This window comes from Porcisia hertigi, chromosome 15 (assembly GCF_017918235.1).
Source record: "Porcisia hertigi strain C119 chromosome 15, whole genome shotgun sequence".
Classification (NCBI taxonomy): Eukaryota; Euglenozoa; class Kinetoplastea; order Trypanosomatida; family Trypanosomatidae; genus Porcisia; species Porcisia hertigi.
Window position 1 is genome coordinate 346,583 of NC_090574.1, and position 21,331 is coordinate 367,913.

Consider the following 21,331-nt stretch of genomic DNA (forward strand, 5'->3'; position numbering starts at 1 on the left):
GCAATGGGGGGGGGTAGAGAGAGGTTCACACGAGGCGCGCCAGAAAAGAAAAATAACAACAGGCCCAAACATCACTACAAAAAGAAGGAGGAATGCGAGGATTGGGGCATCACAGTAGGGCGCGAAAAACATCCACACACACACACACACACACACATGCGTGTTTGTACACCTGTGCTCCAGACTTTTTCCCCCTTCCCTTTTCCGCACCACGTGTCGACGTTGCCATTCGTCGAGTTTCGTTTTTTTTTTCCCTCTCCCCCCCCTTCCTCTTCGCCGCTCAGTCCTGGAGCTTTGTTTTTGCCTCCATTGACTCCTCCACCTGGTTTAGCATCTTCGCAAAGCGCTTCGACCGGTGCTCCTCGAAGAACTCGTCACGACGGGCGTTGAACTTCTTATCACCACGCTCGTGGTTCTTCAGGAAGATCTCGTTGATACACGCGCAGAACTGCTCCTTGAGTGGGGCACATGCGTTGAAGATCTGCAGAACCGGGTTCCGGTCACGGCACACAAAGTAGTCACGGATGACAGCCTTGCAGCCGGGGTAGTCAGAGAGACGAGGGTGGCACGAGATGCCGCGGAGAAAGAAGTTATCCTTCTCGTCACTACGGCGGATGTATGGGTAATAGTCGGCGCGGAGTCTCCAATACTCATAGCTGCGGAGCACGTAGACGTCCTTACGCCATGTGCTGTGCTCGTGGATGTAGTTATTCACTCGCCGCTCGTGCTCCTCGTCTGTTGTCTGGAACTCTTTCGGCAAGAGACCATGACGGGCGCGTGTGTTGCTGGGGTCGAGGCTGGTTCGGAGCTCCTTCAAGGCATCCTTGCTAAGATACTCTTTCGCCTGTTCTCGAGACCCTAACAATGCATCTTTCTCAGAGCTCATGAAGAAGGGCACGCGTGTGTGTGTGTGTGTGTGTGTGTGTGTGTGTGCTCCGCGGTGATTTCGAGTCGGTGGTGGGGGGCTGAGGTTTTACCACAAGCTCTGCTCGTGAATAGGCGTATGCAGCTGTGGCTGCGTGCACGTGCGTGCGTGCCAGATGATGATGATGGAGAAACAAGAGAGGGAGAACGAGTGCACGAGTGGCTACCGGATATGTGTGTTTGCACGCGCAATCCAGTAGAGGATAATGCGGCGGTGGACGGCGTCGATGATGACCAACTACGGACAGGGCACTCACAGCTAACGTGCAGTTTCCTTTACCAACCCCGTTGAGCCTCTCCACCACACACACACACACACACGACCATAACGAGGTCAACAGAGAGTGCGGGAGGGGGGGGGTGCGGGTGAGAGAAGGGTCAAAGGCGGGGTGGAATGGGGGGGGGGGCATCCGCACGCGCTGAGGGGGAAAAACGAGAATTCGTACACAGTCTGCAAATCTAAACTTCAACTCTTTTTATTGCGTTACTCGAGCGATAAAGGAGAAGTCTCGCCAACAAGTGTGTGTGTGTGTGTGTGTGTGTGTGTGTGTGTTGTCCTGTCGCACAGAGAGGGCAAACATGAGGGCGTTAGCAGTGTGGGCGTCAGGAGGGTTTAGTCAGAAAAGCGAGCGGACGACTCTTACAAATACTTTTATCGCCACAAGAGCGAGGGGAGAACAGCGTTGGGGGGGGGGGAGGGGGTGGTGCGGATCGGTATGTCCTCCTCCCCCCTCTCCTCCAGGGACTATGCTTATCCGTTCTTTTTCGATTTATTGGGTCGTCCATATTAACACGCCTCTGTGTGCACGCCGATACGCAGTGCCTCCGTCACGTCCAGCATATCGGCCCACGTCTCGGCTGCAACCACCATCGGTGCCCTTTCGATGCCTGTTGCGACCGTGTTGGCGGCATCAGCGGTGCTTGCCAGCGCGGTTGGGGATGATGCGCGTCCGCCACCAAGGTAAAAGAGTGTACTATGTGCCAGCAGCACCGTCCGAGTCGAGCACCGCTGCAGCACACCGGTAGTGCCAGCACTGCCGAAGAGAAACGTAATGGACTTCATCAGCAGATCAGCGAGAGATGCCGGTGGCGACACAGAGGTTGATGAAGCGGAGGCGACTTCCCTGCTTGTGGAGGTGGTGCGCCGGTTGTGAAGCAGAGGGTGACCACTGCTGCCCAGGAACCAGAGAACCCGAAGGAAGCGCTGCACCAGCAGGTCGACAATCCCGTTGTATGCTAGGAGGACGCCAGTGCGCGTCACCACCGGTGTTGCCGCACTATCGCCTCTTGGCACGGGTGCGTCGCCGAGGCGGCTGCCTTCGCTGTCCCCATCCTGGGAACGAGCGAGCTTCACGGCCTCGGGCCGGCGTTGCTGCATCTGCGTCTGATCACGAAGGGCAAACAAAAGGCGTGGTACCAAGGCAAACCCCTCTTCAAATTGCTTCGCTGCCGTGGATTCTTTGCTGCCGCATCCCTGTCTGCCTGCAGTACCACCACGACGGAGAATGACATCCGGAAGTGCGGCGAAGAACTCGACTACGGTGGCGGCGCAAAGGAGCACCCGCACCACTGCTATATCGTCGCTTGCGGTATCGCCGGTGCCAGCGTGGAGGGAGTCAGAGCGCGGCGCCAGATGTCTGATAATGGTGGTCAGAACGGCAGGAAAGAGGGCGAGGAGGCGTTCGGCCACAACGCTGTGCTTCTGGAAGGCGAGGGTAGTCGGCGACAAGGCTGACGGGCGGGCAGCACCACCACCGTCGTCTCTCCTCGCTCTGCGGTGATTACTGCCACTCTCACCAGGACGCGTCGTCGTCGTCAAGGACACAGAGAAGTCTCCAAGCCACGTGGCTTGCCGAGAGGGTACCACCGCGAGGTTGCCGCCCGGATGAAGGTGCGGCGCAGCGCACGGATAGAGCTGCATCACTTGCACAAACAGGCGCACGGACATCTCCAGAAGTGTCACGGACGGAAAGCGGAGTGGTGCCGGTTGAAGCGCAGTGGCGCAGGGCAGTGAGAAGACAATGGAGAAGTAGTCTCGCATGAGGCGCCATCCCTCGTCGGTGCCGGCGAGAGGGACACAGACCATGACGAGGGCCATCCCCAGCTCCAGACGAGCCTTTATCGCTTTCGGCGGCGGCGTCACCGCTGCTGCTGGTGCTGGGGGTGTGGAAGCGACGGTGGATGCACGAGCAGAGGGGATGAGCAGCAGCTCCTGCATCGTCACCGGCATCTTATCGATGAAGAGGACTTTGATGTAGTGCATGTGATCCCGTGAGAAGAAGTCTGCTTTGCTTCTTTGGCTGAACGTGTTCCCACAGAGAAGCCGCTGCTGCTGCTGCCGCTGTTGCTGTTGCTGCAAGAAAACAAGTACGATGGCGAACGATTGTGCTAGGGCGGATGCCATTGAAAGCTTATCGTCTTGCCGCAACAGCTCCAGTCGAAGCTCCATCAGCTCCTTCCAGTAGTTTGCCCACTGGGAGGCGACATCGTCAAAGAATGAGGTCACCAGTTCCGGGTGGCGCCAGAAAGTGTCGCCGTTGCCGTCGACCGCGTTACTCACACCGGAGACGCAGACGCCATGCGATGTGACGTCATTGTCGAACAAAGAAGACCCTCGCAGCAGCGCGGCGGTGATCGACTCTCTGGCTGAGGCTCCGACGGCACCGCTACCAGCGTCGCCCAGGAAGACGCTCAGCAGCGTCGGCAGCACCGGCATGTGCTTCGTTCGCAAGACCAGCGAGGACACACGGCGCACCAGCGTCAGCATCCACTGCTCTTCCTCTTCGAGAAGCGTTGCGAGGCGTGTCCGGGTCGCCTCCAGCGCTGTTGTCGTGGCCGTGCTAGCTGGTGAAGTTGTGAGTGTATCGGGCGGCGCGGAGTTCCCCATGGTCAACCCGCTGCCGGACATCACCGTTGGCAGGGCATAGTAGTAGGATGTCTGATGTCTACAGACCGCACGCGCGGCTGTGCGCACCAGCGACGGTGGCGCCACTTGTAGAAGAAGAGAGAGCAGCTCTACTCCCGAGTAACGAACAGGCTTGAGGGCATGTGTGAGAGCAACGTGGACTGCCTGGAGAATGGCTTGGACGCGATCCACTGAGGTGGAGACGGAGGTGATTCCGGGCGCCAGGGCACTTCTGCTACAACCCCCATCTCTGTCTTGCGTGTTCAAGAGCAGCATGTTGCAGCGCTCGAGATCAGCGGCCTCGCGCGTAGAGGTCGAGCCGAGAGACGACGAGGGCGTCGGCGCGAGAGACCCATCCAACTCAGGTGATATCCACTGGTAGTCGACCAGGACTTGCAATGACTGCAGGGCCTCGTGACGCACATCATCGTTCGTGTCCGTTACGGCCTCCAGTGCTGCAGCAAACGATTTGAGCTTCTCCAGTGGGCTCACACCAGCGAGACCAGCGGGGGAGGTGCTCGAGAGGGACCGTTGCAGCACCCTTGCAGTACCATCAGCGGCGTACCGCATGTACTCGTCGAAAGCGTTGGGCCCTACACCACCAGCAGTGCCACTGCCGTGTCGCAGCGCTGTCGCGAGGGCGGTGGCCTCCTTATCCCTCTGCATGCGTAGCAGACGCGTCAGTGTCGCGAAGGCTGAGGCACGTTGCGCTGCCTTATAGTGATGTGTCCCAGAGAGCAACTCCGAGAAGCTCTGCACAGAGATGACGGGGCGCTTGCGCCTCGACTCATTGTCGCTCAGGTCTGCGGGGGCTGTTGCGGATGCTGCAGGATGAGTCGCTGGGTCTTTCACGTACGGTGCTGCCATTGCAGAGGACATCGCCGTGGACGTAGCGAGGCGCAAGGTGCGGGCGTGCACCTCGGCCCGCGTGGCTGTCGCAGGGGCGAGCTTCTTGCGCCCAACTTTCTGTTTGCGCGTTGTGAAGGCGCTGTCGCCCTTCGGCTTCTTCTCCCGGGTGCGCACCATGATGATAATGATGATGTTTGTGTGGACGGGTAACCGGGAGGGGGTGAGGGACGCCCACGCGTGTGTAGAGATGCCGTTGACAACTGTGGGGCTGTAGAAACCGAATCAAAGGAAGCAGTATGGCACGCAAGGAGTCGATGAAGAAGGGAGAGAGAGAGGGAGGAAAGATTGTCAAGAACTAAAAAATGGAACTCAGATCTCCACTAAGATGAGGCTGGGGGTGGGCATGTATATATACACACACGTCCAAGAGAGGCCCTTCTCCCCCCTCCCCCCCCCCAAAAAAAAAAGGCGCACGAGGGACATAGCACAGAAAAACGGAAGTAAGTGGATGGAAGGAGACGGGGTGGGACATCTACAGGCACACACGGCGATAGCGCAAGTGCAGAGAGTCCTCTCCACGCTTTTTTTTTGTTCCACCAAGCTTGAAAATTCGGAACGCGGGTTTGGAAAGGGAGGGAGGGAGGGGGATAGCTGCATGTACCGGATCTGTCGACTCATTTGTGATCACGTGTTGAGATCACCAAGGGTAGGCAAGCATCATCCTTCGTTTTGATTTCACGACGCAGAGCGTCATTGTTGTAGAAGAGAGCAGAAATCGTGTGTGTGAATGAGGGGGGGGGGGGGCGGCGGAGGGAGGAAAGAGAGGGGCGAAGGATACACACTGGCTTTCCCCCGTCTTTTCTTCTCTGTGTGTGTGTGTGTGTGTGTGTGTGGTTGGGGCAGCGGTCACTGGAGTAGAGGGAGGGGAGGGGGGGGGAAGGGATGAAGGCAAGTGGTGCCCCGAGGTTCATGTCGACGTCCCAGACCACAATACATGATTTGAATGTTGGAGGCTAAGGAGGGGTAGAAACCGCCTCCCGCACACTGTCGGCTAAAAACAAAAGGCAGCAGCCGAGGGGCGATGGGACAGGCGGTATTACCCCCGCCTACTGAGACTCTGCCGCTCCTTTCTCTGGCTACGCGCACCGACACAGCCATACGTTCCTAATGTCCATGAACCGATATACAGGGCAGGGAAAGGCTCTACCTCGCTCGTGATATCCGTCTCGTGCATGTACAAGTATATATTTTGATTCATCGTCTATGTTGTTGAGCACAGATCTGACACCATCATCTCCCACAGTAGTAAAGAAGCTACAAATGCACGCGTATATGTCATCCACTCACCCACCCACCCACCCATCCAGACACACATACACACAAAACAGGGGGATCAACTTAAAAAAGACTTCTTCGAAAAGCCTGCGCACACACATCGACACAAAGATCACAGATAGCTTAAAGACAAGCACTCCCCCCCCTCCCCTCCCCCCACCCCACACCCACCCAGACACACATACACACGCACATGTGTATACATCGTCACTCTTGCCTTTTCACCCTCAAAAACCTATCGCTATCAATCGGCATATAGAAAGGGTGGTGGCGGTGGTGGTGAGCGGGGGAGGGGGGGGAGGGGGGAGACGACGCACACACAGACGCAGAGAAATCGAACGAGACTCGATGAGGAGGCGCGCGTAACACACGCTCGCTGGACAAGATAGAGAGGGTCAAGCAAAAAGATTCCACTCAATAGTGGGAGAGGGGTGGTGGCGGAAAAGCAAGACAAGAGAACTAAAGAGGTGGTACTACACGATGGGAACATCCAAGCTCAGAGGGGTGGGGGTGGGGGAAAGTCCATCGCAGTTGAGGGGAGTGGGGGGAGTGTGTTCTGGTGGCGGCACGGTGGCTTGGGTGAGTCAGTAATTTCTTTTTCCTTTCGACTTCAGAGACTGTGGAGGAAGCTGGCGATAGTTGCGCGCGTGTGTGTGTCTGGGTGGTGGTGGTGGTGGGGGGGGGGGGAGGAGGATCGGTGGGTTGGGGTTAGCATTGCTGTCATCAAAAATGTGTAGAGCTATACTTGGCTGCCTCTGCCTCCGCCTCCGCCCCTGCCTCGTTTCCCTCGTCCACACTAGTGGTCATACGTTCATCCAGATTCTGCCTAGTTGAAGAGATCCGCAAAGGGGTCCTTCTTGGAGGCCACCGGGGCCGAGGGTGTCGGTTTCGCTTCCGGCGCCGGGGCGTTGCGTGCTGGCTGTTGGCCAGGCGCCGGGGCCATGAAGTTCATAGACTGCTGCGGCATGGCAGAGCTCTGGTAGGACGGCTGCTCTATCGGATACGCGCTCTGTGGCCCCTGCTGCTGTGAAAAAGGCGGAGGAGGGGAATACACATTGGCGCCATTGCCACCATATCCCCACGGGGTTTGTTGTGGATACTGAGACTGCGGCACCGGGTACATGCCACTGCCCATCATGGGCGCCCCACTCCCCCAGCTGTTCACCATCATTGGATTTGGCGGCTGCATCTGCGATGCCGGTGCGCTGAAGAGGTCATCGGCGTTGAACACGTCTCTTTGCGGCTCGGCTGCCGCAGGGGGCGCCGAGGGGCCGGTGCCAGACGAGTGCGTCGGGGCGGTGGACGCGACCACTGACGGACCGGCAAAGAGGTCGTCAAAGACGTCTTTCTTTTCCACTTTGCTGACCGCTTCGGCGGGTGCCGCCGCCGTTTCGTTTTCCTGGTGGGACTCCCCCGCTGACGAGGCGGCTTGGTGACCGGCCGTCGCCTTGAGTCGCTTCCACGCGTTCTCCTGCTCTTCAATGATCTGCCTACGGTACTCGGCCATCTCGGCGTCGTCGTCGGCCGGGTCGCCGCCAAGGACTATCATCGCGTCCATCACTGGATCGCCACCGGCGGCGGTGCCATTGGTGCTGACGTCGCCGTGTTTATTCAGGACGGCGCCGTGGCCGTCGCCGTGTGTGTCAGGGGTGTGGCTGGTCAGCTGTTCGTGACCGGGTTCTCTATACGAGACTGGCGGTGCCTTCGCCGGCATGGCACGCCCGAGAACCTTTACATCCTGCTCCTCCCACCCTTCTGGCCACTCCGTTGTGGTGAAGCAGAAAGTGCCGAGGTGGCGGCTGCAATCCTCATCAAAGCGCATGAAGTTGGTGAGCGCGAAGACGTCCCAGCGGGAATCGGGGTTTGGGTCCAGCAAATGCTGAAGCATGACGCGCAGCGACCCTGTATAGGAGCTTGATGTTTGTTGGGGGAAGCGAACGACCCAGTCTCCCTGGCCAATGGAGGAGCTCTGGTCGAACGGGAGACGGAGGTACATCATGTAGTAGAGCAGCACGCCGATGGCCCACATGTCTGTCTTCTCACAAATACGTTTTTTGCTCCACGGGTCCGACATCTCTGGTGCGCGGAAGGCTGGGTTTGTATGCATTTGGATATCCGCGATCGCCATGTTCGCTTCTTCGCGTGTCTCGCAGTGGTACGCCTCCATCGTGGCATTACCGAAGTTCGCTAGTTTATATGCGGCGGGTCCGACGTATTTGTTGTTTATGAGAATGTTCTCTGGACGGATGTCGCGGTGTGTGATGGGCGGCTGCTGAGTGTGCAGGTACCCAAGAGCGCTCGTCAACGCGAGCATGACGTGGCAGATTTCGGCCTCCGTCAGCCGCATTCCGGAAGAGATCCCAGAATTGCCACTGATGCGGCGGTGAAGGTTGTTGGAGCAGTACTCCATCGCAATGCTGACGCCGAGGCGTCCTTCATTGCGTGAGATTTCACTATGAAATACCCGCACAATATTTTTATCCTTGATGCGAGAGACAATATCGACCTCCCTGTGCGCTTCGGCGACCTGGTCCACCCCGAAAAACGAGCGTTTCAACGCCATGTGTCTCGGGAACTCCGGCAGGTTACTCGAGTTTTCAACGAGGTACACGTAGGAGCTGCCACCCTCGCCGTACTTCATGGCTCGCTGGCGACCCACAAGATAGGGCGGCGGCACGTCGCTGATCTTCTGCAGCACACGGAACGGGCGGCCCATGACAATGATCGACTCGCTACCGTCACCGTGGTACTGCTGTACTTTGTTGTTGGATGAGAATCCTTTGTTCTTGCGGTGTTTACCACCGCCCCCAAGAGTGCCGCCGAGAAAATTCATGGTGTTCCTTTTTTTTTTGTGTGTGGTCTCTTTAATAAATACGAATGTTTAGGTATATATTACACACACACACATATACGAATAATTATTTTGTCGTGTGTGTGTGTGTGTGTGTGTGTGTCGGGCGGGGGAGGAGGTGGGATGGAGGGTGTAAGACGGCGGCAGAAGCAGTGGCGGCAGCAGCAGGGGTAGAACCAACTACAAGAGGATATAACGGTGTGTGTGTGCGTGTGTGTGTGTGGGGGGGGGTAGAGTAGTGGTGAGTGGGTTGAGTGGGATATGGAAGGTGGAGCAGGAGGAGGAGGGACAAGGAAGAGATGAGCATCTGCGGAAATCACGGTGCGAACATATATAATATACACACACGAGGAAGTGAGGTGTCCCCAGGTTGCAACACAAGACAAGGGTAGATGCCTCCACTCATCAGGGATGAGAGAAGCAAGACGCAGGAATTAGAGAGGCTGGCTCAGTTTCTGCGTCAAGCACGTTTACGCACCTCAGCCTCTCCCCCCTCCCCCCTCTCACACATCCCCCACCACCAGCTGTGCTGCTGGGGGATTTTCCTTTGGAAAATATAAATATATTTGCGTGATCGTGCCACATCTCACTCATGGCGGTTATGGGAGCGGCAGGAAGGGGGATGGAGGGAGGAGCTTTGTATATGTGTGTGTGTGTGTGTGGAGACCCATCAATCGAAGGATATATCTCAGGATCCAGTGAGCGAGCGGTAGGCGGACAAGCACAAGGGTAGGGGTTATCCGCTCAGGGGAGACCATTTCGATCCCCCCCACTCCTCCACACACATAGAGAGACTTGCGGGAAGTCGAGACGGGTGTTGAGGGACGATGAGTGCTTACGACGCATCAGGTTATGAAAAATGGTAGCGACCCGACACTCTGCTCGGCCGCGCTGGGGCCCCCTCGCTGCCGTCGTCTTCGTCGTCGTCGTCCCCACGCTCTCCTTGCCCACCGCGTCGGTTTCCGCGAACGGCTCCTGCGTGGGCTGACACTACCGAGTTCTGCGGGGCATGGTATGCGTAGGGCGGCGCCTGCGTGTACTGCGGCTGCTGCAGACGAGTAGGAGGGCCACCGAAGCCGGTGATGGCAGGACCGGGGAAGGGGGCAGTTGCTGTTGCTGAAGGTGAATATCCCCCACGCATCGAGGATCGTCGGTGTTCAATGTCGGATTGCAGCTCCGCCGCCTCGCCGCTCTTCGCTCGGCTCTCCTCGTCCTCCGCTCGAGAGGCACCCGCTGTGCCTGGGCGATACATGGTACCCTCCATGGTTATCTGGGGACGGTAGAAAGGCGGCGCCGTTGCCCGCATGCCGCTGACTGTTCCCGTGGGACGACCGGAAGGACTTCTACCTTCACTCCTCACCGTCTCGTCACCGTAAGCAGTTCGCTGTGTGTAGCCACCAGCGGAGGGGGCGGTTAGTGCGTGTCCTGTAGTGGTGGTGCTGGTACCACCGCTACTGCGGTGTCCGGCAGAGTAGCCGAGGTCGACGTGCGGCGGTGCTGCTACACCTCCTGCTGCCGCTGTGCCGTAGGGCAGGCCAACGCTATTCCTCCTGAGTCCAGCTACTGGGTCGGAAGCATCTGTGGCGACGGTGGCATGAATGGCACCACTACCCGCACCCGCTGTTTCGACCGACCGGACACCACCACCGCTGTAGGCGTGGCTTCGACTGGCCCGAGACTGCCCTGGGACCGAGGATGCCGCATGTGTTTGGTACACAGGACCGCTGACGCCAATTGTTCCACGGAATCGGCCACGGGTGCCACTTCTAACAGCACCCGCACCGCTGTGGTCGACCGCGGTGGTTCTCCTGGCAGAGAACCGCAGAAGCTCCTCGACGTTGTTGAGCTCGGCGATATCCTCCGCAGTGCCGAGGTCCAGCCGTGTGCCGTACCGGTTTAGCATGGTGTGTATCTGGAGCTTCCTTTGTTGTGTGTGTGATCTATGAGGATAAAGTTGAACTTTTAATGTGGTGTGGAGACGCCCTGGGTTCGGAGTGTCTCTTCAACGCGGCGCTTCAATGTATGTTTTTTTTTTCTTGTGTGTGTGTGTGTGTGTCTCTCTCTCTCTTGCATGTACTGGCTGTATTTTAGATGAGTGAGATGGATGGTAGTGGTGGGAACGTGAGACTCATAGGCTGCCAGAGTGGTGAGATTGTGCGTGTGTGTGGAGGGGAAGAGAGGAGAGGAGAGAGCCTCACTACACTGGAAGCGCGTGTCGAAATCAATGCGTGTACGACGACAAAGGAATGAGGAGGAGGAGGAGGGGGGGAGGGCAGAGGAGGGGTCCGGTGCTTCCAATGAGTAAAAGGGAACGCGAATACAAACACTCGTGCACAATTGCGAGAGGATCTGTCCTGTAGGCCTTCGACACCGGTTTCGTTCTGCGAGGTCACTCGAATATTATTAGTTTTTGTCTGTGTGTGTGTGTGCCGAGTTGAGCGGCTGTCCCTTCCTCCTGATTTGTTCTCAATACCTTCCCCTCATATATTGGTTCATGGAGGGGAGGAGTCATGCATTCATGAGACTTGTGACGCAGACGTAAACACAGACACACACATACAGACACACTCACCCACACCCACTCACCCACACCCACACACCCACCCACCCACCCACCCACACACAGATATATAGATGTATATACCCCCAAAACACTTCTCTTCCTCAACACAGAGCCGTCCCCTCTTTTCCCCGGTGTAACACTGCACCTCCAAATCCGCGTATCCCTCACACAGGAGACCCGAAAAGGCCAACCAACCAAAACGTGCCACATTTTACACTGTCACGCTCTTGACTGAAGAGGCGCCGGTCGACCTACTACCACTTTAGAAGTGTGTGTCGTCTAGGCCAGTATTGCCGCTTGCGGACGACGGTTGACCACCGATGCTCGCCGTGGGGGTCGCGGCCACCTTAGAGGACTCGCTGCCTACAGGACGCAGCGTTGTGGTACCGCTGCCGCTGTTTAGAGACCCTTCCAAGACCACCGAGGCGTGCAGGATTCGGGGTGCCGCCGCCGTCGACTCCGGAAGGGGAGGCATTGCACTGCCGCCGCTACCGCGGAGCGAAACCGCCGCCGCACCAAGGGCCACGCTGGCTGCCACTTCCGTGTGCACAGGATTCTGCGCAAGGTAACGATTTTGCAACGTGTTCGTCGAGTAGGCGAAGTTTTCCTCCACGAAGCGGGTCTGCGGACCACCGTAGGAAAATCTGAACCCCTCATCGCTGGCGAGCAGCGCGTGCATCCGCTGCCGCTCCGGCAACCACGCCACTCGCACGTTCGGGTTGGTCATAGATGGGCGGGATTTGCGTAGGTACGTGAGCGGGGCCTCCTCTCGCGCGTGGTGCGCAAGGCTGAGCAGCTCCACCCAATGTGCCGCACGCTGCACGTAGGCGGGCCTGTCTTTCGCCATAAGATCCTTGGAGCTGCGCCTGAAGCGAGCGAGGCGCAGCACCGCGATGGGGTGGATGTCTGGGAAGGCGGTCTCCAGCCAAGTGACAGCCGCATCGCCGTTGGCGTCCGCGCCGGTCTTCGCCGGGTCTGTCAGCGGCAACCCACGCGCGTCCGTCAAGGCGTTGCCCTCCTGCATGGTCTCCAGGTAACGTGCGTAGATTGCGACAGCCACCTGTGGTGCCACAGCCACCACGTTCTGCGATAGCGCCATACCATCAAGCGCGTCCTGCTTAACGTGCACCGTCTTCCCCTCCTTGAGCGCCTGCTGCATAACGGTGCCGAGGCGCACGTAAAGGTCACAGTCGAGCAGCTTGTTCTCCATGAGATAATCATACACGACGCGCGCCTCCTCGCCGGCGTTGTGGTCCAGCAGGTACTCCAGCGCTGAACTCGCGATACGGTAGCGCCAGATCAGGTCGACCTCCGCCCTAACAATCACATTCTCGTAGTGGCGGCCCACCATGACGTTGTAAACCCACATCACACGCACACGATGCTTGGCGCGGATTGCGCAGCGCAGCATGTTGTACAGCACCTCCCCGTCTCGCGCAACGTAGAACAGCCTTGAGTTGCCGTCTTCAAAGATGGCGATCGCGTCTGCTAGCTTTGCACCCGGGACGCAAGCAGCTGTTAGTGCGCGGTACACATCCACTGGCGGCACCGATGTCACGCGCCTGTACTCCTCGCAGGCCGCCTTCAAATGACCTCGACGAGCGAGGCGGACAATGCGTTGCATGAGTGGAACCTCGTGCACAGAGACCGGCACCGAGCCGTTGCGCTGCAGTTTTGTCGAGCGACGGAAGTAGTGGTCTTCCTGAAAGAAGGGGCCGCGACGGAGCCAGCGGTAGATGCGGCCACGACAGTCCAGCGTGGCTGCGTTGAGACCGACGCGGTTCGGGTCTTCCACGGTGATGTTGTCGTGGTCCACCATCGCGGGCTTCTGCAGCCGCCCAATGTAGGGGTCGTAGGAGTGAATGAGGTCGTGGGTGACGCGGTGGCCGTTGCGGGCACTCATTAGCGATACTGGCGTGACGAGGGCTTTCGACCCCAGCGAGATATCCGGCATAAACTTTTCTAGCTCGTGTTTAGGGATGATGGAGACCGTGTTGTCCTCCAGCGTGTGCGTCTTCTTAGTGCAGTAGCCGCTGTTGTAGTTACCGGGCCCGGTGCGGTAACGACCCGTTCCCCAGAGCTGCGCCATGTCATCGTCGACCAGATTCTCGCGACCGAAACGGCTCGGCTGCCACGGCACACGCGCACGCGGGACGTAGCGCATCACTGACATCACCGAGGGGTGCCCCGTCCCCCGCCCCTTTGTGAAGACGCCAATGACAGACATGGTAGTGCAAGGCTAAAGCACAACACGAAGACAAATATTAGGAGGAGGGTGAGACACTGACTTGCGCGTCGCACAGTTGAGGGTGTGCCCGTGTACGTGTACGTGTATGGGTGTGTGTGCGCACGTTGGGTACATGTATCGGACAGAGCAGCAGTTGTGTTGACACTGCGTGGTACCGATGGTCGATGGCTTTAGTGTGCGCACGCGACCACGTGTGTGTGTGTGTGTATGTGTGTGAAGTGAATGCACAGAATTTATGCACCGAGTGTGTACACACACACACACAAAAAAAAAAAAAACACACAAAGAGAGGGCGGGGGAATGGAAGAGCAGGATGATGGGATGCGCCTGGAACAGCCCGCAGCCCCCAGCACCCCCTCCCCCAGAAAAGCAAGGACGCAGGGGTGGGTGGGGTGGGTGGGCACACACACACACACAGAGAGAAAGACACGTAAAAAATACGTCGAATGTGTGCCTTTATCACAGGGTTTATGGTTGTGTGCCTTTATCACAGCACTGATACGAGTTGGGAGACAATAGTGGGAATGAGAGAGGCGGAGGGAAACCTTAAGAATCCACTCACACATCAATGAGCTGCCGCCGGAGTCGCTGGGGCTTTATGTTTATCGCAGTTGTACGCGCCCTCCCCCCATTGTCCTCGGCTATTCGTACACACACACACACACACCGTAGCATGTATCGATACCAATGTGTGAAGTGCATGCATACATGAAAGCAGCAACAACTAAAAAACAGGTCCGAGAAACCGCACCGGAGCGGCCACATCAGCGAAGAGCGCGCCAATGCACACACGCACACGTGTGACTACCCCAGAAGCGATCGCCCTCCCTCCCTCCCTCCCTCCCTCCGGGGTGGGGTGGAGGGCGAGAGTAGAGGGACATAACGGGTCAGTCGTCCGATGCGAACCGCGTAAAGAACTCCTCTTGCGTTGGCATGGTACCGTACAGGGCGGTAGAGGCGGCTACTGCCCCCGTAGAGTCGGAACCGCCGATGATGATGCCAGTGTCAGCGGCGTCTCCTTGGCTGCCAGCTGCGCGTCTCATTGCCGACGGGGCGAAGGCTGAGGGCCCAGGTACGCGCTGGCGATCTTCTTCTTGTTGCTTTCGGCGCCGCGTGGTGGAGGGGATCACACTCTCTCCTGCCTCTTTGGTATTCAGTCGAGCTTGGAGCTGATGGAGGAGGGAGTCGTTGTGCAGGTCATGACCAGTGATGTTTGAGGACGACTTCGGATGCGGAGAGCCTGCCTTGGAATCCAGGTCGTCCGTTCTCGCAAAGGCGGCAAAGTAAGTCTTATGGAGGGTGGCTTCCTCCTCGGCGACTGTGGCGCGGAAAGACAATTGAAGGGGCTGTGGCTCACCACGTTGCAGCAACGACATGGGTGTTGATGGCACGGGCACCACTTCCATGACCGGAGAAGGGACTGCGGCATCGCTATTGGTGACGGGCTGCTCAGTCAAGAATACGGCCTTCACGCCTCCTCGCCGATTAGTGAACACACTGCCACCGGGAGCAGCGCTGGTTGCTTTCGAGTTTGCGTGTGACGCCTGCGTGTGTTGTATTGGTGCCGCCATATGTGAATGATACCACAGCTGATACGGCAGATCAGCCGTTGTGTAGTGGGACGCTGCTGCTGCCACGGCAGAGGACTTTGGAGGCTTGGCTGAGCTGTCTTCCCCGACAGGGCGGAAGAAGTAGCAAGACGGGTAGGCGAAGGTGCCGTACAGGTCTTGCCACTGGGCCGCACAGAGGCGCTGCCACAGATGATCGACCGGGCTGTGCTCGGGGAGGTACACGCTTTTCATCAATGGCAACTCGTCTGATGCCTGAGCGCCGCCATCCGAGGCGCCCCCAAGTGCCCTGGCGGGATGTCTTTGGGACAGTTGGTCAGAAGGCCTGTTGCTCCAGAGTACGCTACCGTCAGAGCGCTGAAGTCGGTTGCCGTCGCTGTGCGACATAGCCGTCGCCATACGCGAGCGCAACTCCTCCGAGACGTCGACCGCAGATCCGAGCAGGACTGAGACGGTCTGGGCAGCGACTTCAAGCACCGCCACCGCCACTCTCTCCACGGCGGGGTCGGTGCTCTGGACGCACTGTGAAGCGACTTCGCGCAGAGAGGTTTGATTCACCGCTGTTTCCTGTGATGCAAGATGACGCAAATGCCCCAGAAGGTTTGTGTAGTACACCGCGTGCCTCCAGTTGTTGCCGTCTATGCGGACAGTCGAGAAGAGCGAGGGGAGAGGTGACGTTTCGTGGGCAGCCACGTGGCTGCTACACCCGCCGAGCGTTTCTAGCGCTACCACGACAGCAGCACGGAGACGCCGCCTTTGCATAAGCTGTGGCTGCTGCTGCTGCTGCTGTGATAGTGGTGGGGCGTTGCTCTCAGGGCTGAGTTGCAGCAGTTGCGTCACGCTGTGCGGCATAAGTTGTGGTGAACAGTGTAGAAGTGCCCGTGCCACGGTGCTCACTGCCTCTGTTTCGATGTGGTCTTCTCCACACAGCATCGATGCCGGCGCGCCACCAGCAGCCATGGGCATCAACTGCAGAGTTTCAGAGTTGACAGGGAGTGCATCGAGCGCACGTTTTAGCTCGCGTTGCGCCTCGTCTGCTTGTGCCCCATTTACGGCCGACACGAGCAAGCTGGAGCGCACCACGAGCCACCACCACCGCTGTGCCACCGCTGCACGACTCCGCTGCGATGAATTGGGAGCTCCATTTTTTCCCGCTACCCGCAGCAGCAACAGGGCTTCCTGGACCAAGGCCCGGGTAACGCAGGCCAGCGGTAGTTCAGCCAGCGCCTCCGCTACCGCCCAGCCACACTGCAGAATTCTCGGTTCGGTTACCGTGTCGCCCCCAGTGCAGTCACGCCCCAAGACGGCTGTGATGTGCTGCAGACTCTGCCGCACCGAGGCGGTCAGCGTTCCGGTGGCGGATACGAGCTGCTGCACACATCGACTGACCGCCAGCGCCTCTACCACAAGCGTTGCCTGGCGGATCAAATCAGTGACGTTGACCTTGACCATGTTGCCGACGTGTGTGACGCCGGCACCCGTCAGCCGCTCCAGGACCGCACGCATCTCTCTTGACGTCTCAGAGCCAGAAGAGGAGGGGGACTCGTAGGCGAGCTCACAGGAGGCCGGAGCGTAGACGCGCTGCAGCCACTCCATATACTGTGGCCGCGCCTTCAGCCGCAGTCGCGCAGCGTTGCTGGATTGCACTTGCTGCACGAGCTTCTTGAACCACTTCGCGTTGCTCGCTGTCGCCGCCTGCGGGTAGATGGCCGAGCTGTTGTACTGGGCATACTGTAGCTGCAGCTGCCGCAGCAGTCGGCTGCGCGCAACAAGAGAGAGGTGGCTACCGTACTGGAGGTGAAGTTCTCCCTTGCCACCTGTCGTTGTCGTCGCTGATGCGGGCGGTACCACTTGCAAGAGGGGGCAGTGCAGCAGGGAGGTGCACAACTGCACGGCAGCGCCACTGACATGCACAAGATAGAGAGTACCCCCACGCTGGAGTAGGAGTACTGGACTCGTTGCTGCAGCGTGCATTCCTTCTTTTATCTCGTATTCTCCTGGCCACACGGGAGGCCAAACCCACAGTGCACGCGACACGGAGGCGTACCTGGAAGTGGAGTGGTGTGCGTCCTCAAAGCCAAGCGAAGTGGCGCCCGATGCAGTGCGCGCCGCGCTACCTTTTCTACGCAGAGAGGTAGGCGCTCCTGCCCCAGTGGTGCTGGCGTCGCGCCGACGTGCGGCGCCATCACCCGCCAAGGTGTCGGCCGCCATACTCGACACACACAACAGCTCGTCCCAGCGGCGGTACAGGTGCACGTTTACCGGCAGCAGTGATGCAGACACGCGCGCAACACCACGGCGTCCTACCAGCGGGAAAGTCGCAACGGCCACACCGAAGCAGCGTGACACCACGGCCACCTGCACGGCAGGATCGCCATGATCAATTATCATCACCGCGCTCAGTTGTACGGGCGTCAGCAGCGAGCAGCTCAAGGACTCGGCTGTGTTGTCTGCCTTCCATCCATCCATCGCCGCCGCAGCGTACGGCACCAGGCGGAGGTGCTGGCGGCTTCCACCGGCGGCTCCCCCTTGCCCCCCCGTGGTGCGCTCATCTTCCCTGACGCGACTGTTGCGGGTGCGGCTGGCAAATTGGTATGTGTCGTCCATGAGGCCATCCATGCGGCTGCTGCTGCTGCTGCTGTTGCTGCTGCTGTTGGTGGTCTCTATAGTGGCGAAAACCAGCACCTTACGGTCAGCGTAATACAGAAACAGTTGGGCCACCACAGCCGGGTCGACGTCGAGGAGGACGTCCTCCTCGACGGACTTGCAGGGTGACGAGGTGCTACCCGTCATTGTTTCTGTCAAGACGCTGCTGAGAGCAAATACTTGGGATGGGTTCGCTGTCGACGGGTCGTCCATCTGCACTAGCTCTGGTGACCGCCAGCGAAGTTCCTGTGTATCTGCGGCAACGTAGTACCTCTGCATGGTGAGCTGAATCGCCTCTGGGCGTGGTGATAGCGCCGTGTCTGTGGACTTGGGGGGTGGGGGTGCTGCCTCCGATAGCGGTGCCCACAGGCTCCACACACACGGAACAACTCCGTCATTGCTCAGTTGAAAGGCGCAGTCAAGCAACTGCTTCGAGGGCGTCGCGGACGACGACGGACACACCTCGAAATCAAACTGAGGTACGGGCAATGGTTGTATCTGCGTGTGTTGCACCGCTTGCAGGAGGGCGCGCTTCATCTCGCTGGTCGGTGCGACAGCTGCCTCGGCCCAGCTGCCTCGCCCGCCATTATCTGAGTGTCGACGCCCTAGTTCGTACAGCTGACGCAGCGCATTCTTGTCAGAGGGCAGGCACACCACAGCCGCACGCAGGGGTGCGCGCGTGCGGCCGGGGCTTTCGCCATCCGCCGCCTCCTCTACGACGCTATCGAGGTAAAGGAGCCCGGCGATGAGGAAAGGGTAGTCCGCGTAGGCGCTCTCGGCCCGGCTGCCAAGAAAGTAGAAGCCGTGCTCGAGCCGACACAGCGCCGGCGCCGCGGAATCACTTAATAGTCGAGCAACGTTCACGTTCACACTATCCTGCACCGGATGCGGAGACAAACCCGATGTTGTGGCGTTGAATGTGGGCGCGGGCGACGACTGCGGTGTCAGGCACAGGCGCACGCAGATGCAGCCACTGCTGATCGTGTCAGTGTCTGCCAGCAGAGACAGATGAAAGACCTCGCTGCCTGCGGCGGTGTCGTCCTCGGCGTCTGCCTTTGCCTCGACTTTTTCTCCGTTCGCAGCGGCTGGGCCTTGAATAGGCAGAGGTCGAGTGAGCCCTGTAAGGCGGGAAAAGATTAGCGTGTGTGAGTCTTCGCTGTGGTTCACTGGAAGGCGAGGGGCGAAGACGGCATTCAGCAGGGCGCCGCGTCCCCACAGTGGCAGCACATCCGGCCACTGCACGCATGACAGCCCCGCGACACCACCACCACCACCAGCGGCTGTGATAGAGCCTCCTGGGCGGTATACAGCGGGCGAGGATGGGATGAGCCACCAATTCTCGATTCCTGGTGTGCCACTCGCATCCTCTACGACTTTTCCGTTGGTAACCTGTGAGTCGGTGCGTGGCGGCAGGAGACGGCGACTGCGCACTGACGGCACATCCATGCTGGCCGCGATGAGATCGTTGCAGGACAACTCCACGAGCACCCGGTTACTCTGGAGGACAAAGAAGTTATCAGGTGACCCCAGCCACGTCCACGCACGCAAGAACGTGACATTCGGCGCGGTCGAGGTAGACGAAGATGTTGTCCCATAGGAGGAGGGTACCGCGTAGAAGGCACGATCCGCGGCGATGACGCCATTGGCTTCCGCGCCGCTCATGCCTGCTGTTGCCGCGACGGCCCGCGTACACAAGAGGCGCAGTCGTGTCGGGGTGACAAGAAGAATTTGGACATTATGAAACACCCACTTTCGCTTGGATGAGGAGAATCGGGAGAGCGTGTGGCCTGCGCCGTGGCGCGGCACCAGGACAGCGGCGGAGGGAACGAATTGTGCATCAATCACTGGTTGGGGCTGGCATTGAGACCTTGGCGGTGGCGCGAGGGAGCCGCCACTGTCGCTGGATGGTGCTGTCGCGGCAGATAGAAGAATCAGTTGAGCTTTTGGCGGCGTCGTTTTCTCTCCGTCACCATTGATGGCGAAGACCTGCACCTCTGACCGGTTCAGGAGGAGTAGTAGCAGTGGCGCGAAAGGATGAGCACGAATGCTCAGCGCCTCTGCCGCTCCTGCAGTGCCTCCAGTATGGTTACTCGTCGGGTGTGACCTTCCTCTTGACATTGCCTTGATCACGTAGGCCCCACCACCAACCATGAGCGCCTTGGTAGTGGAGGCTGCCAAAGGGTTTGTGTAACCGAGGTGAATGACGTACACCGCGGGTTCATTGCATCGCTGGTACATGTTCCGCTCCGGCCCACTACCAGCGCTCTCCTGGAGGTGGTGGTAACGTTGACTCGTCATTGCCTCTGTAGCGGCCTTCACAGCGTCGCGACACGCCACTGTGAGGTACATCAATGCCCCATATGTCTCCACCTGTGTCACCATGAAATGTGGGCTGAGAGGTGAGGCGGAGGGCGAGTTGCTGCGGCCGCTGGCTGAGTTGCCACCGGCCCACTGCACAAGGATCACATCCGTCTTCACATCGACGAGGTACAGATCGTTAGCGCTCGTGATGACATACAGAAGATGCTGAGCGGTCAACGACGACGACGACGGCTGCTGCTGCAGCCGCTGCACCACCTCGCGCAAGAGATCCTCGTTTCTCCCGCGCAGGAACCCGCAGTGCGCGATTGAGCACCCAGCATGCTCAGAGCTGAAGGAGAACACTTTGAAAGGGTTCTCGGGTGGCGCGAGCGTCGCGAGTGGGGCTCCAGCACGACCAGCGTTCGCCACGCCGTTGGTGGTGCTGCAACTGGGCATTGCGGCGTTTCCCTGACGGAGATAAGCCTTTCGGGCCACGTCCATTTCTATGAGCCATGAAAGTGTGTCTGTTTTCGCTGCGTAGAGGCAGACTTCGCCGGAGCTAAGGCCCATCACCTGAATTGGCTCGATCGGGTGCATGGAGACACTGGTGATGAAGGCGTCAGCGGCAGCGGTGGCGCGGGTTGGAGCTCGCATGAGGCGTTCCCGTGGCTGCCGTGGGGGAGATGCTGAGAAAACCATGGCTGCAACTCGGAGGCTCACATGCAACTGGGGAGAGGGGGAGCACTGCGTGCGGTACGAGGATGGGGGGGGGTGGGTGGGTGGTGGCGGCGGCAGCGGCGAGGAAGAACAGCCCGAAGCGAACTCCCCCTCCCCTCCAACAGAGAGAGCAGCTTGAGGGTGCAACGGTGGCGGTGCGACCGATTAAGCAAACAAAAAGCTGGGAAGCGTGTATATCAACTAGGTGTTCTCAATCACATTAAGATCCAAGCCAAGAAGGTGGAGAAGCAGAGGCAGCAACGATCCCAGAAAAGCAAAGAGCCCAAGACCCGGATATGATGCCCATCGACTGCAAACCTAAAAGTCCATGTGAACGTGTGCGCGTTTGGGGAGGGAGGCAGGGAGGGAGGCGGGCGCGGGGCTGTATGTGAGGGCGGGGGCTGGGACAAGGCGGCGGTTGCAC

General features: G+C 59.0%; 6 protein-coding genes across 6 annotated transcripts; all 6 read right to left on the reverse strand.

Moving 5' to 3' along the window:
* Positions 1-280: 280 nt before the first annotated feature.
* Positions 281-886, reverse strand: JKF63_06111 (uncharacterized protein; the record flags this gene model as incomplete). Its single annotated transcript, XM_067902062.1, has 1 exon — positions 281-886. The coding sequence occupies one exon, from the start codon at positions 884-886 to the stop codon at positions 281-283; it is 606 nt and encodes a 201-aa protein (XP_067758409.1).
* Positions 887-1,711: 825 nt separating this feature from the next.
* On the reverse strand, positions 1,712-4,855 carry JKF63_06112 (uncharacterized protein; the record flags this gene model as incomplete). Its single annotated transcript, XM_067902063.1, has 1 exon — positions 1,712-4,855. One exon carries the CDS (start codon positions 4,853-4,855, stop codon positions 1,712-1,714), a length of 3,144 nt encoding a protein of 1,047 aa, XP_067758410.1.
* A 1,984-nt stretch (positions 4,856-6,839) lies between these two features.
* JKF63_06113 (uncharacterized protein) lies at positions 6,840-8,846 on the reverse strand (the record flags this gene model as incomplete). The annotated part of the gene is made up of 1 exon (XM_067902064.1): positions 6,840-8,846. The coding sequence occupies one exon, from the start codon at positions 8,844-8,846 to the stop codon at positions 6,840-6,842; it is 2,007 nt and encodes a 668-aa protein (XP_067758411.1).
* An 868-nt stretch (positions 8,847-9,714) lies between these two features.
* On the reverse strand, positions 9,715-10,767 carry JKF63_06114 (uncharacterized protein; the record flags this gene model as incomplete). Its single annotated transcript, XM_067902065.1, has 1 exon — positions 9,715-10,767. The coding sequence occupies one exon, from the start codon at positions 10,765-10,767 to the stop codon at positions 9,715-9,717; it is 1,053 nt and encodes a 350-aa protein (XP_067758412.1).
* Positions 10,768-11,689: 922 nt separating this feature from the next.
* Positions 11,690-13,654, reverse strand: JKF63_06115 (uncharacterized protein; the record flags this gene model as incomplete). The annotated part of the gene is made up of 1 exon (XM_067902066.1): positions 11,690-13,654. The coding sequence occupies one exon, from the start codon at positions 13,652-13,654 to the stop codon at positions 11,690-11,692; it is 1,965 nt and encodes a 654-aa protein (XP_067758413.1).
* A 908-nt stretch (positions 13,655-14,562) lies between these two features.
* JKF63_06116 (uncharacterized protein) lies at positions 14,563-20,889 on the reverse strand (the record flags this gene model as incomplete). The annotated part of the gene is made up of 1 exon (XM_067902067.1): positions 14,563-20,889. The coding sequence occupies one exon, from the start codon at positions 20,887-20,889 to the stop codon at positions 14,563-14,565; it is 6,327 nt and encodes a 2,108-aa protein (XP_067758414.1).
* Between the last annotated feature and the right edge of the window lie 442 nt (positions 20,890-21,331).